This window comes from Sorex araneus, chromosome 3 (assembly GCF_027595985.1).
Source record: "Sorex araneus isolate mSorAra2 chromosome 3, mSorAra2.pri, whole genome shotgun sequence".
NCBI classification, from domain to species: domain Eukaryota; kingdom Metazoa; phylum Chordata; class Mammalia; order Eulipotyphla; family Soricidae; genus Sorex; species Sorex araneus.
In genome coordinates this window covers 74,652,254-74,667,674 of record NC_073304.1, presented here as the reverse complement: position 1 = coordinate 74,667,674, position 15,421 = coordinate 74,652,254, and the positions used below count along the sequence as shown (strand labels likewise).

The following is a 15,421-nucleotide window of genomic DNA, read 5'->3' as shown; positions in this document are numbered from 1 at the left end:
CATGGTCCCCCAAGTATCACTGGTCTGGAGGCCGCCCCCAAGCACCAAGTCAGGAAAGTAATCCCTGAGCACAAGGTGTGGCCCAAAAATCAAACAAAAATCAGCACTTTAAATGAGAAGAGGATTTCAGTTTTAAAAAAAGAAAGGCTGGAAATACCATTATTTACTCTAAAAAGAACAGATATCCTCCTCTACATATGCCTAACCAAAGACAAACAGTTGGCTGCTAAGATGTTTAAATTCTGACAAGAGAAGAATATCCTCCCTCTGATGTCCTTTGAGCATACTAAGGACAGGAGAGAAAGAGAGCACAGCAGGCTGAGCTCGGACAAAGCAAACACTGCGTGAGGGAGCCCTGGGAGCAATCACTGAGCACTGTCAGACTCTGTGACCCCCAAAAAGGGGTTGAGGGCAAATCCACTACACCATAAACTGTTGGGTTTTGGTCTGTTTGTTTTTTGTTTTTTGTTTTTAAGTTTTCTCAATGGGAATTTTTTTGTCTCTGGCTCCCTGTCACTCCCCGAAATCACAGGAGTCTCCCAGTCATGACAAAGTAACAAGATAACAGACAACTGAGGCTAAATATAACTAGCTTTTTAAAAACACGGCAGCATTCTATATTTGTTAAAATTGTACAGATCAATTTTCAAAGAGCGTAAGATAAATTAACACATGTAGAAGCAACAGGAGAGGAAACACAGTGGCGCAGAACCCTTGTACTACATTGAGATTTAAAAAAAAAAAAAAGGCCTATCACACCAGGGGCTGGAGATGTGTGAGCAGCTGTGGTGCTCATACATTTTGTTTATTTTTAACATATTTTAGTTGATTGCAGTACCTACAGGATCCATCCCCATGACCGCAGCATGCACCAAGCAAGAGCCCGACAGCTCCGGCTGCCTGTGATGCAGGGGGCCACAAGTTTCTGGCCATGTCACTGCTGCATGGAGCACCGTAATTGAAGGAGTATGAGCTCTGGTGACACAGTGGCAGAGAGATGTGTGAGGACCAGAGGAACAGCAAACACAACGGCTGAGAATGCCTGCTTTGTACATATGTGCGGTCAAGAGTTCAAGTCCCCACTATTCCACATATGCCAAGCACAACCCTGGCCAAGTGAGGCTTAACACCCCCCAAAAAAAGGGTGGGCCAAACACAAGGGCCAGGAAGTGCAACCCTGCATGAGCCCATGTGTAAGCTTCACCAAAACCTGTGTGCCTCAACTAAGAGTAGGGGTCTGGATAAGTACATGTGCAAGCACCCCAATAAGAGGAATGCAAACCTCAGCAAGCACCATAATCTTATGTGTGACTTCTGGCAAGCACCACAAGTCAGGTTTGGGTGCAACCCCTGGTCATGGCAGCAAATAACAACAACAACAAAGAGAAGGGGGAAGGGAGAGGGAATTTACAAAAGGGAGGGGGATTCGAAGTGCGACCCTAGAAAACACCTGTGCACGGCAACCCTGAGTCACTGTACCTGAACACTACAACTAGAATGTGCTAGAACACCACAGCTAATGAGCATAGTCCCTGGAGAGCATGTGTGCAAGGACCACAACCTGACATGTAAATCCCCAGCAAGCACCACAATTAACAGGTGTGATCAGTCAGGGAGGGGAATGGGTACACGGGTGAAGGAGTGGTGTTGGAATTATGTACACAGGAAACCAGCATCAACAGGATTGTAAATCATGGCACTGCACTGTAGCACTGTAGCACTGTTGTCCCGTTGTTCATCGATTTGCTCGAGCAGACAGCAGTAACCAGTAACAATTGTGAGACTTGTTACTGTTTTTGGCATATCGAATATGCCACATGGTACTGCAATGAACTAAAATATGTTAAAAATAAACAAAATGTATGAGCAGCACAGCTGTTCACCCATCACAACAGCAGCAAGAGCAACAACAAAGGGAGAGGCTGGAGCAATAGTACAGCGGATAGGACGTTTGCCTTGCACGCGGCCAACCCAGGTTCAATACCCAGCATCCCATATGGTCCTCTGAACACTGCCAGGGGTGATTCCTGAGTGCAGAGCCAGGAGTAACCCCTGTGCATTGCCAGGTGTGACCCAAAGAAATAATAAAAAAAAAAGAGCAACAACAAAGGAACAAAGGGAGATGTGGGAAGAACTTTTCCATCCAATTACCATATGTGCTGATACCAATTTTACATCTCTACATTACTTTTTTTTTTTTTTAGGGAGCCTTAGATGCTTTTCTCCAAGATAGTCCAAATTCCCTGGTCTGGCAATCACCATGTTCTAGCACCCAGTAATTGTACAATAGCCTTTTTCCAGTCAAAGTGGCCTCCTTCCCTCTCTCCCATTACAAGGAAGTTAGAAAACCAAACACCACATGCAGATAATTGGCTTCCCGCCCTTCTCAACTCCACAACTTCTCAATAACCACAACTTCAAACTTCTGCATAAAACCAGTCAGTCTCCAGTTAATGATGTGAACTAAGGAATGGCAGAAGGGGTAGGAATTTTTAAGGTCAATGTTGTCAAAAGATACACAAATGATGCCCTTTAATGCCAACCATAGCACTACACTGCAGCACTGTCATCCCATTGTTCATCGATTTGCTCGAGTGGGCACCAGTAACATCTCATTGTGAGATTTGTTGTTACTGTTTTTGGCATATCGAATACACCACGGGTAGCTGATGCCAAGTATAAACTGATGCCAACTATAAACTGTCATAAATCCTTTTCTGGCTGCAGTTTTTCTCCTCCAGCCCAATTACCTGCTATCTAACAGCTATGAAAACCCCATTCTCCCATACTGTCTCCACTAATAAAAAGCCCTTTCAATAGGCATTCTTTTCAAAAACAAGTCACTGACTTCTCATTGGAGATGAGGGAAATCAGTCTCCCAATTCTATCTTGCCACAACACCCTCAAAAATTAAGGCAAAATGATTTGTTAAAAAAAAATCCTCTGGGGGCTGGAGAGATAGCACAGTGGGTAGGGCGTTTGCCTTGCACTCGGCCGACCCGGGTTCGATTCCCAGCATCCCATATGGTCCCCTGAGCACGGCCAGGGGTAATTCCTGAGTGCAGAGCCAGGAGTAACCCCTGTGCATTGCCAGGCGTGACCCAAAAAGCAAAAAAAAAAAAAAAAAAATCCTCTGGCTTTATCACAAGTCTAATAATGTCCTAATAATGTTGAACTATAGTTCAGACTCACTCCAGCAAAAGAGACAGTTCATGAAGCCCTAAAGTTTTATTTTTTAACTTTCTCCCCTTGTCAGGAAGAACTTTTTCTTTAATTGTAGTTTAGGTCACCTGGTTTCAATAGTGTTTATGGCATAACGTACAGAGTTACTTCACCTCACCACAATCAAGTGCCCAAGACCATCCAATGTAACCAAAATACTCTACTACCATCCTTATGTTACTTCTAATCCATCACTTCTTTCCCTCACTGCTTCTTAACCAGAAGGCTTAGGAAGCCAGAGACCCCAGAAAGGTAAAGACTTTGTGTGGGGGGGGGAGGGGAATTCTGATCATGCTCAATAGGATCTTATGTTGTGCCAGGGATAGAACCAAAGTTGGCTACAAGTAAGGCAAGTGCCTTAATTCCTATACTATCTCCTGGCTCCCACTTCTCTTTTTGGTGCGATTTCAAGCCCCACATTATCCCTACCTTCTCCAGATATGGAACACAAAACCACCAAACAAAAGTCACCAGAGGGTCGGGAAGATGACTAAAGGGACTGAGAACTTTTTGCATGTGAAGATGTAGGTTTGAACTCCACCACTACATGGTCCTCAGAGGATCATCACAAATGAATCATAGCACATAGCTAGTGTAGCCCCTGAGCACTGCCAGGTGTGGCCCCAAAACAAACTTTACTAGAGGTGCTCAAGATTCCCCCTTCTGCTCACCTAAGAGATTTATTTTTGTTTTGTTTTGCTTTGTTTCATTTTGGGGCCATATCCAGCGATGCTCAGGAATTACTCCTGGTGGTACTCAGGGGACCATAAAAGATGCTGAAAAACAAACCCAGGTCAGTCACATGCAAGTCAAATGCCCTATCAGCTGTACTATCACTCTGACTATCATCTAATAAACAGACTTCTTAACCATGGGGAAAAATAAAAGGACCCAGAGCAAAGAGGACAGTGTATCTGATAATGGCAACATATGAGCTCCTAAATTCTGAACTGCTACATCTAGATCTTGGTCATCTAGAAGAAACCTCAAAGGCAACTTCCAATTAACAGATTAACTCTGCAATGCCAGAATAGGCTGGCATAAGTCATAAGTCCTTAGACTTATTTTAAGCTATGAGAGAAGAAAGAATACCTCTGGCATGAATCTGATCAGGTAATTTGTGCTAAAAAAAAAAAGCATTCTACACATCAGTTTGTTAAAGTTTTTTTTTGGGGGGGGCACACCCAGTGGTCCTCAGAAACCACTTGGTGCTGAGGACTGAAGCAGGGCATGTTGCAGACAAAACATGAACTCAGGCCACTGAGTTCTTTCTCTGGACCTAGACTAAGAAATTCTTAAAACTTTTTCCACTAGCAACCCCTTTGACTCAAGAAACACAAGTGTGCACTGCCAGAAATGCCTCGACTTCGGTAAGTAGACTCTGGGTTAATTTCTTGTGGTTGTGCCTACAAGAAGCCTTTCACCTTCCAAAATTTCTCACTATTCAGTTACATTGACCCCCTATGGAGTTCTAATCCATAGTTTAAGGAGGCCTGTGGTTTTCAAATACCAGTGCCAGTCACAGGTGTAAACAGGCTGAAAACCTCTGCTTTACAGACTGGAAACTTTGTGCAAGAGGAGCACTGTAAATGAAATCTCCAGACAATTCTAAAGCTGGATTTTGCCTGTGCCCAAACCAGAATGTAAACTTAATGGACAAAGAGAAACACAGACATTATGACTTCCACATTTTCTTTTTTTTTAACAATACTTTGTTTTAGACTCAAACTACAGCAGAAAGCCTGGATGATGGTACTGAATCCATGCTGGACAAGCAAAAACAGATTTTGACAAAAAATTTGTACAGGATGAGCGACATTCCCTAAATATAACAGTCTACCCGATATTGAGTGCTGGGAATCAGAAAATAATAATAATAATAATGATAATGATAATAATGGAGCTAAACTAGAACTCCGGAAATAAAAGCTGAGTACGGGCCTGTGAATTTATTAAAGAGTTTCACCCACGAGGAATAAGCAGAAGCAGCGAAAGTCAACAGGCACGTCAAGTATAAACCGACAGGCAAAGTGCCTGCATGTTTCTTACACTGTGCACTGAAACACTCTGCCAGAGGCTAGCAGTGATTCGGCCACGGGAAGAGAGGCACTGCAGATCTGGGAGGGGGGTTCTTATTTCTTTACTTCCACTATCTAAAAGCTACGTGAGCGATGGAATGGAGTTGCCTGGGCACCCTCAGGACCGGAGGCCATGGGCAGGGGAAGCAGCAACATGCAGAAAAAGTGTTTCCTCTTAGATCCCATTCCTGTTCTTCAGCATCCGGGCCACCTCTCCGAGCCTCGACTTCTCCTTCCACCGGGGACAAAAATAAGAGGACTAGGCCGGTGCTTCTTCTAACTTTACAAAGTGGGGAGGGTCTGGCTCGGAGGAGAGACGAATGCTACGGGAATAAAGGCAAACACGTATCATAGCGAAGAAGGAATCATTTACCGGCGAGGATGAAGCTCCCCACGCAGGAGATGAAGCCCGAAAGGAAAGAGTTGAAGGGGAAGGTCCCCACGAGGAGACAGTAACCGAACTGCAGCGCCCCGGTCAGCAATATGTACAACAGGTACGCATCCAGCAACTTCAGACGCTGCGGAGTGGAGCTCAAATACTCTTCCAAGAAGCGCGAGATCACCGACACCACCGACGCCGACATGACTGAGCCTTCGCCACTCCGGCCCGCGCTTCTCAAACTCTCAGTGCCGCCAGCAGTGAAACCGGATGGAGGGTTTGCGCATGCCTGGAACTCAGCTCCGCCCACTCGCGTGCCCGCTTTGCGCAGGCGTAGAGGGAGGCAACCGCGCCGAAGAGCTAGTGCGCAGACGCAGAGCACTTATCTTTCCGGCAACGTCCGCCCGAATGAGCTCCTGCGCCTGCGCCGTGGATCTGGCGACGTGTACCCTTTCTCGTCCTGTTTCCGCCGTCAACGGGTCACGCCCACAGTTGCTCTGGCAACGGGATGCTGTGGGTGGATGAGCCTGAGGAACCTTAACTGTGGACTTCAGAGCTGCCTGAGGGTTCCCGCTCTGATTGGTCCACCTGCGCGTCCTGGAAGATTTGGGTGTTTTGAATGCCACTGCTTGGCCCTCTCGAGCTTTAGCACCGGTTTAGCTCTAACTGTGCTGAAGGCACTGACTGCTCCGTGTCTGTCCTGGATTTTAGAGTAAATCCGCTTATCCCCACTTTGAGAACAACCTTGTCCAGCGCTTCTGCTGGAACCCAGTTAAGACTTAGGTTTCTGGGAAAGCAGCAGAATTTGACCTATCCCAGACCCTGAGCTGAAGGAGGGGTCTAGCTCTGCTGGAGCATTAAGAATTAGATAGTACAGACTGGAGACATAGACAAGAGAGTTCTTTGTGTGTAGGATGCCCAGTTCGGTCCCTGGCACCTCGCGGTGGCGAACAAACAAAAAGAATAAGCTCAGTAGAACACCATAGCCCACAGATTTCCGTATTCTTTGAGGAAACACTTTTGGAGGCCTATTCTGGAGTGCTGGGCCCCTTCTGCCCTGCTCACTGCTTAGGTTTGGCTAGTTTAGGCCAATCCGTCTTAAAATGTCCCAGAAGGGGCGGAAGGTGGGTTGGGGTTGTTAAAAACGAAAATGGCAAGTCCAGAATGCTTGTACAAAGCGCATCAAGACTTAATACCTAAGCTAATTGCCGTTTCAATCTTCCTTACAGAAAGATCATCTTAATTGGTCAGTGGAAATTTTTCAGTAAGAACCTATGAGGTTATGGGTTAACCTCAAATCCCCAAAGGAAAAATGAGATAATATGACACAAATCCTTTAACCATTACCCATAAATAAGTTTCTTAAATCTAAAATCCCTTTCCTTATGTTTCCCTTTCTGCCTATAAAAATTTCATTCTGTACAGCCTTTTGCAAAACCTTTTCTACTTATTGAACAGTAAGTATGCTGCCCAATTTATGGATTGTTTGATGAAGTCTATTAAATCTTTAGAATTAACTTGATTTGGGACAGAGAGATAATACAGGGGCTTGCACCTGATGCCAATTGGTTCCTTGACACTGACTGTTCTCCCAGAGCATCACTGGATATAAACTTGGCCACCCCCTAGATCCCACCACAGGAAGCCTAAGTGATCACTAGTACTGCAGGGCCCAAGCATTACTGCATCCTTGATCCCTCACTCTGAGTCATCTGCGTGGTATACTGATTAGCACCAAGGGTAACCCAAGGGTCCCCTGAGCACTGCTTGGAAGTTCCCAGGAAAAGATAATAGTTTTATTATTATCAGTACTTTCATTATGCTTATTTGATGTTTTAATTATTTCATTATCTGATAATAATTTTATTACCAATATAAATACTGTTATAGACATTTTACTTATTTTAATTAATTTTTGTTAAAGCCTGAGTTTTATTATTATAAGGAGAGTGGAAAGTTTAGTGTTTGGTCAAATTTAGCATTTTTCTACTCCCTACCTGGAATCTTAAGCAGGTATGATATTCCAAGATATCAGAATTGAGAGACCCACTAGAGCATGGCTGGTTCAATCCCTGCCCCCACCAAGTCATTTGCTAAGAACTTTTGATGCCAGTGATTGAACCCACAGCCTCACACATGCAAGGAAAGAATTGCTCTACCACTGAGCTATATTCCGGACCCTTAAAAAAAGGCTTACTTTTTTTTGTCAACCCAGCGATAATCAGGGGTTCCTCCTCGCTCTGCACTCAGGAATTACTCCTGGTGGTGCTCAAGGGACCATATGAGATGCTGGGTATTGAACCTGGATCGGGCCACGTGCAAGGCAAATGCCCTACACGCTGTTCTATCACTCTAGCTGCCAAGACTTAATATTTTAACAGCTACAATTAACTACTTGTTTTTAGCATTTTAACTTTTTTGTTTTGTTTTATTTTGGAACCACACCTGGCTATGCTCAGGGCTTACCCCTGGCTCTGCACTCAGGATCACTCTTACTGAGGCTTGAGTGAACAAATGTCATGCCAGGGATTAAATCCAGGTCAGTTGCATGCAAAAGCAAGTACTCTACCCACTTTACTATCACTCCAGCCACCACTTCCCTCTTAATTTCACTTGAATCTGACTTTCCAACCTGGGTTATCCTACCTTTCAGATGTAAGGTGCTCATACAAAGATACTTTTTCGGCTTATCAATAGTTTTGAACTATCCTATATGCTCAAGCAAAATAGTCTCACATACACACACACACACACACACACACACACAATGAGCAAACTAGTGACAATGTTCCTTCATTTTTTTTTTTTTTTTGCTTTTTGGGTCACACCCAGCGATGCACAGGGGTTACTCCTGGCTTTTCACTCAGGAATTACTCCTGGCGGTGCTTGGGGGACCATATGGGATGCCGGGGATCGAACCTGGGTCGGCCGCGTGCAAGGCAAACGCCCTACCCGCTGTGCTATCACTCCGGCCCCTGTTCCTACATTTTTTTGATGTGTGTTTATACTGGAAATTGTATTTGCATCAACAAATAATCATCATTGGTGAGCAAAGCCTTCAGGTCTATAAAGAAGAAAAATTATCCATGTCCTCAACAGCTTTGTAATGTATTTAAAGAAATCACTTTATGGTTATACCCTACTGTCTGCTGTATAAACTTAAGTGAAGCCTAAATTCTTATGATACTGAACAAGAAAAAAAGGAAAAAGAAAAGAGTATAACCAAGCTTATTCCTATTTCAATATAATATGGCAGGTAGCACCATTTTCTCTGACAATCTGAATCTTTCTACCTCATCAGGAAGTAGGCACGTAGCTTCCTCTCTACCATCCAACTGCAAACTTAAAGAGTAGGCAGATGCTTTTAATCATTCAGGAGTGGATTCCTGGGGGCTTTCTATTCCATCAGCCGGCTCCTTTCAGTAGTTTTTCCCTTATGTTTTGTCTGCCTTTGATCCATGTCAACTATCATCATTAGCATCTCCACAAGAAGTCCCCAAGGGGAAAGTGCAGAGGAGATGAAAAACATCGAATTCACTTATTCAAAGCATCCTTTTCTGATACCTGTGAGTTATAGGCCTTCCTAGACTTTCAGGATTGGTGCCCCTCATCAAGCTCTTTGGGACAGGCATCTCCAAGAGGTGTGGCTTTGACATATGGACCATATTTTAAGCTGAGGCCAATCGGGCCCTGCAAACTCACATGAAACTTTTACTGGAGTCTTACCAATTATTTAGTTAGAAGCAGAAATAATTTTTCTATATGAAAAACCCTAAGTATCAGGACAAGCATTCAATTACAGAGAACCTGGTCTCCTGTGGGTCACCCTCCTCTCTGGTAATGCTGTCCCCTACACCATTCCTTATCTAAGGTTATAAACCCCTATTTTTCTATCTTGTCTTTAGAATCCTCCTTTTTTTTTTTCTTTTTGGGTCACACCCATCGATGCTCAGGGGTTACTCCTGACTCTGCACTCAGGAATTACTCCTGGTGGTGCTTGGAGGATTATCTGGGATGCGGAAGATTTTACTTGGTTGGCCGCATGCGAGGCAAAATGCCCTACCCTACCCACTGTACTATCGCTTCAGTCCTAAAAATTCTCCTTTCTATCTAGATATCCCATACATAGGTTGGTTTCATTGTCATGGGGTTGTTGTTTGTTGTTGTTGTTGTTGTTGTTTTTCTTTTGGGATCACACCCAGCAATGCTCAGGGGCTACTCCCGGCTCTGCACTCAGGAATTACCCCTGAAAGTGCTCAGGGGACTATATGGGATGCCGGGGATCGAACCTGGGTTGGTCACATGCAAGGCAAAAGCCCTACCCACTGTTCATTCACTCTGACCCAGTTGTGGGGTTTTTTTTGTTGTTGTTGTTGGTTTGTAGACTTTTGAGGGGAGAGCCACACTTGGCTATTCTCAGGGATGACTCCTAGCAGTGCTCAGGGGACCAAATGTGGTGCTGGGAATCAAATCCAGGTCAGTTACCTGAAAAGCAAGCACCTTATCCTCTATCTTATCTCTCCAGCCCAATTTTTTTTCTTTTTTTAAAAATTTATTTATTTAGGGGCTGGAGAGATAGCACAGCGGGTAGGGCCTTTGCCTTGCACGTGGCCGACCCAGGTTCAAATCCCAGCATCCCATATGGTCCCCTGAGCACGGCCAGGGGTAATTCCTGAGTGCAGAGCCAGGAGTAACCCCTGTGCATCGCCAGATGTGACCCAAAAAGCCAAAAAAAATTATTTATTTATTCTTTAATTGAATCACCATGAGAAAAGTTACAAGCTTTCAGGTTTATCATACAATGATCAAACACCCATCCCTTCACCAGTGCACATGTTCCACTACCAAGAAACCCAGTATACCTTCCATCCCACCCCACCTCCACCTGTGTGGCTGATGATTTTCACTTTAATCTCTCTTTACTTGATTATATTCAATATTTCAACAGAAAACTCGCTATTATTATTTGGAATTCCCCCCCAACAATCAGACCTGCCGAAAAGGCATCATTTGATAATATGTTTCCATTGCTGAGAATGAAGAATATATGAGGTCTTAGATTTCTGGTATTTAGTAATTAAGTCTGAAGAAATTTCTGCCAGAAGTTGCATCACTGCAAGCTCGTACCTCTGTTTAGTGGGTTCTAAAAGATGGCAGTTGCCATGCCTCCACTGAAAGAAAAGGCCGAGAGAGAGAAACCTTTCCCCTCCCGGGGTGGCATGGGGATGTAGCTTAATTCACAGTCTAGAGGCATTTCTGCAAGAAGCCACTGGTGCCGGGAGTAGTTAGTGGACCTCTGGGATCATGGTTGCTCAGGAATGGAGGAGCCATTCATGTGTGTCCGCTTGGGGTCCCGTCTGAGTGGAAAGCGGTGCCAGTGCCACCCCCATCCTGAGATCTCTCACGCCCCATCACTGCAAGCTCGTACCTCTACGAGCTCTAGAGGTAGAGTAGTGGGCTCTAAAAGATGGGCAGTCGACACGCAGCTGAAAGGAAAGGCCGAGAGAGAGAAACCTTTCCCCTCCCGGGTCGGCATGGGACCATAGCTTAGTTCACAATCTAGAGGCATTTCTCTCCAGCCCAATTTTTTAAAAAAATTTTTACTGTAGTTTAACATATTAGTGGTGTTACTGCAACTCCACTACTACCAACACCAAAGCACCCAAGACCCTCCCTCCCCGCCCTTGTTTGTTTGTCTTTGTGGGTTTTGTTTATCTTGTTTGATGCTTGCAGTGGACCCTGGACTTCTACCCTGGACCCACCACCAAGTGCCATGATCCCTCCACCATTAGCCCAAGGTCACTTCCTCCCAGTCCCTCTTAGCACCCTTTCAGATCACAGTTCTGGTGACCACATCTGAGGATTAATTCTATTTGGGATGGTCTAATCTCTTGCTTTGTTTCTTTAGATCCTTCATATGGGTGATATTATCTGGTATTTGTCTTTTTCTTTCTGACCTCACTTTACTTAGCATGACATCCTCCAGTTCCATCCAAAATTGCAGCAAATTAAGATTGAATCTTTTCTCTAAGGTGAGTTTAATTCCAATATGTATCACAATTTTTTATTCACCTATCTATTGTTGGGTTCTTGAATTCTTTCCATATCTTGGCTATTATAAGCTAAACATACAGGTGTGTGTATATTCTTTTAAAGTTTTTGTGCTCTTGGGATGGTTCATATGGAAGCCCTCTTAATTTTTTGAGAAATCTCCAAATTGTATTCTAAAGAAGCTGAACCACATAGCAGTCCTATAGCAGTGGTTGAAAGTTGCTTTTTTTGCCACATCACTGCCAGCAGTGATTATTGCTTCTGGACTCTGTAATATCAACCATTTTCCCTCTTGTTATACCTTCTTGTCATTTTGATTTATATTCCCCTGATAATCAGTGATGATGAACATTTTTATAGGCCTATTGACCACTTTTATTCTTTTTTAAGTACTTATCTGTTATCTCCGATACCACTTTCAGAGGTCATTCATACATAGGTAAATACTTTTTTTCCCTCTCTTGCTAATCATTCTGATGCTATTTTGTTTACTTGACCAATCTGAGAAGAACCCAGGAGGTTAGAGGGAAACTTCCCACTTCTTCTCAAAGCCAAATACCACTGTAATGCTCTACTAGACTAAAACATCAGAAGGTCTTGTTCAATGTTCAGATTATGATGCTACAATTATTGAAATGTTTTATCTGTCGATAGGAGGAAGTTGTTAATATAGCATTGATTTCAATAGCTTTAATCAGAATATTAGTATATAACAAGAATTTATTATTCTGATTCAGGAACATATATGTAGCTCAGGACATGTATGTATGGATCAGGATATAACTCAGTGGTCAAATCCTTCCCTTTCAAATATGAGGCTCTGGGTTCAATACATCTGTTTAGAGTAGTACATGAGAGTACAGGACTGTAGTGATATAGTACAGCAGGTAAGGTCTTGCCTTGCACATGGCCAATAGGATTTGATCCCCAGACTGCGTATGGTCCCCTGAGTCTGCCAGAAGTAAACCCTTAACACAGTTTTGTGACCCCACCAAAAAATAGTACAGGATTGGGACAAGAAAGGTAGCATGGTGGATTAAGCACTTACCTTGCACACAGCGAAAGAGTTCGATCCTTGACATCACATATGGCCTCCTGAACCTCACCAGGAGTAATTCCTAAGCAAAATCCCAGGAGTAAGCAATGAGCACAATTGGGTATGGCCTAACCCCCAAGCAGCATACAACCTAAAAAAAGAGTACAGCCTCTAGCAGAAGATGATATGACTCAAGTGTAATGCACACATATGTATGAGGCTCTGGATTACATGTTCAGCACCAATAAATACATTATCTAGCATCAGACAATTCTAGATTTGATTTTGTTGTTACCAATTGTCTAAGTCAGGACAAGATTGCCAGTCTGACTTTTCCTTTTTTTCTAAAACAGAAATAAAACTAGCTGGATTGTTGCAAGCATTAAGTGAGATGTTAAACAGCAAGTACACACTATAGTACTCGACACATTGCAAAATATTCAGCAGATATTTGCTTTTACAAAGTGAAAAATCCATTTAATTAACTGTATCAGCTTCCTTTGTTTCTCTGAATAATTAGAAATTAGCCAACCACAGAGCCTCAGTACATGGGGCATGGAAAAAATGGCATTGGAGAGACTTCAGCTCCAATGGCCCCAATGGGCAGATCAAATATTAATTTAATTTAGTAAATTAAAGCTAAAACCAGAACACCCTTGGAAATATCATTACTAATCCTTTTGCAGACAAGAAATGGTTTTTCCTCTACCTGCCTTGGGTTGATTGCTAAAGCACTATAAATTAGACCAAGAAAAGTCAAATTAACAAGAGGCAAACCAAAAGAAAGTTATTAATATAAGCATCACACATATACAGAAAAATACTCTGAGATTAATAAATTATGGTTTTGTATGTTTTGGGTGACGGCACATACCTGGTAATGTTCATGGGTTACTACTGGCTCTGAACTCAGAAATCACTCCTGGCAGTGCCCCGGGGACTATATGGGATGCTGGGAATCAAATCTGAGTCTGATTTATGCAAGGCAAGTGCCCCACCCCCTGTACTACCTCTCTGACCCAGGTTTGAGTTATTTATACATTGCCTTGCTATAAGAGCAATACATTTTTAGAGAAATGTCAAGACCAAGGAAGATAAGTTCAAACTTATTTTCTACAGTAACAAATGGTGTAACTGTAAATTTATGAGGGAACTACTAAGGGGTAGTTAGTAAAGTTTATTATATAGATGCCTCTGGGGCCCTCTCAGAGATAATGAGAATATAGAGTTGTCTCGATGATTAATTTGTCTTCACTGGTTCAGAGGGGTTGAGCAAAGAACACCATTACAAATTTATTTCCTGCCTTTAGGCAAACAGGGGAAGGGCAGAGAACTTTACTTGCATCTGCTTCTTAATGACCTTCAGCTCAAAATTATTCTTATGTCACCATGGCATATTTGGGGGATCAGGGCTGTGGCTTAGTGTCTGAAGCCCTGGTTCAATCTCTGGAAAGAAAAAGAATTTCATACTAAGAATACTTCCCAAATAAAGAGACGTTAAATTGGCATCTTTGGCAACAGCATGTTCTGCTGCTTTTTCTATTCAAAACTTTGTGCCCCTTTTGATGAAAATTGAGATGAACTCTTTAGGATTAAGGAAGAAAAATAATGGCCGTTATTTGCGTTTGGTACTCGGCCTGGCTGTGTAGTACTGAATGGTGCAGTCCTCGGGGCCAGTGAAATAGTGCTGCTCAGGCCATCTAGTGCTGGGAACTGCCAGGGCCACACGTGGAGATGCTTAGGGGACCATGCATTGCCAGGGATCCAACTCATGGACTGCAGCTTTTTGAGATGGCTCTCTGGCTCTATGCTTCCAGGTTTTCCACCGCTTTTCCTTGCTCTGTTGTTGCTGTTGTTGAGGTGACAGATTTGGTTGTGGTTCTCACCAGGTTCACCCACTTTTACTGAGACTTCACTTGGTGGCAGTGTACAAGACAGAGATCCCACATTTCGTGGTGGCCCCAGGGATCACAGGAGGTGGTGCTGATGGGATTGCACTCCACATCTGGGATCCAACGCTCAGCCTCATGTGCTTGGCAGGTGCCCTACCACTGAGCCATTCCAGGCCCCCCAACGCCAGAGAAGAGACATGGAAAATGATAAGCCCTCCCAGGAAGACGTTCTTCTGACATCCAGTGGGTCCAGAAATACCTTTGTATTAATAAGGACTGCAGGTGTCCTGGTGTACAAAGAGGTCAGTGGAAACTGTACAGTGGAACCCTTCTTGACTGAGAGTAGCCTATGTCATCATTATCATACACAGAAAAAAAAACACAGTGACTTTTCTCTGCCACTTTCTACTTAGGCATTATGAATGTTCATTGTGTGTTCCTCAGCTGTGTATGCCCACCATTCCCCCTCATGAATAAGCATATTTTTCCTGGAAACTCCTAACTATGTATAAACTGTTATATCATCCTGATTCTATTCAGCATAAAATCGAACTACCATTTCCCTTTTCTGAAGCTTTCTCTACACCCATGCTGGTTATACTCTCCAACTTACAAGTTGTTTTCTAGTCACTAGTGTCCTCTTTTTTATTCAGCTGAATATCCTCTTTATTTTTCCCCGTCTTCCTTCCTTCCTTCCTTCCTTCCTTCCTTCCTTCCTTCCTTCCTTCCTTCCTTCCTTCCTTCCTTCCTTCCCCTCCTTCCT

The 15,421-nt window shown here is 43.5% G+C and overlaps 1 protein-coding gene across 1 annotated transcript in view; it reads right to left on the bottom strand.

The window, feature by feature from the left end:
• Positions 1-5,959, bottom strand: part of DAD1 (defender against cell death 1) — a 28,855-nt gene extending 22,896 nt beyond the window's left edge. The window contains exon 1 of the mRNA XM_004609487.2: positions 5,674-5,959. Within this exon, the coding sequence (XP_004609544.1) occupies positions 5,674-5,884 (211 nt within the window). The 5' untranslated portion in view covers positions 5,885-5,959. The remainder of the gene's footprint in view (positions 1-5,673) is intronic.
• Between the last annotated feature and the right edge of the window lie 9,462 nt (positions 5,960-15,421).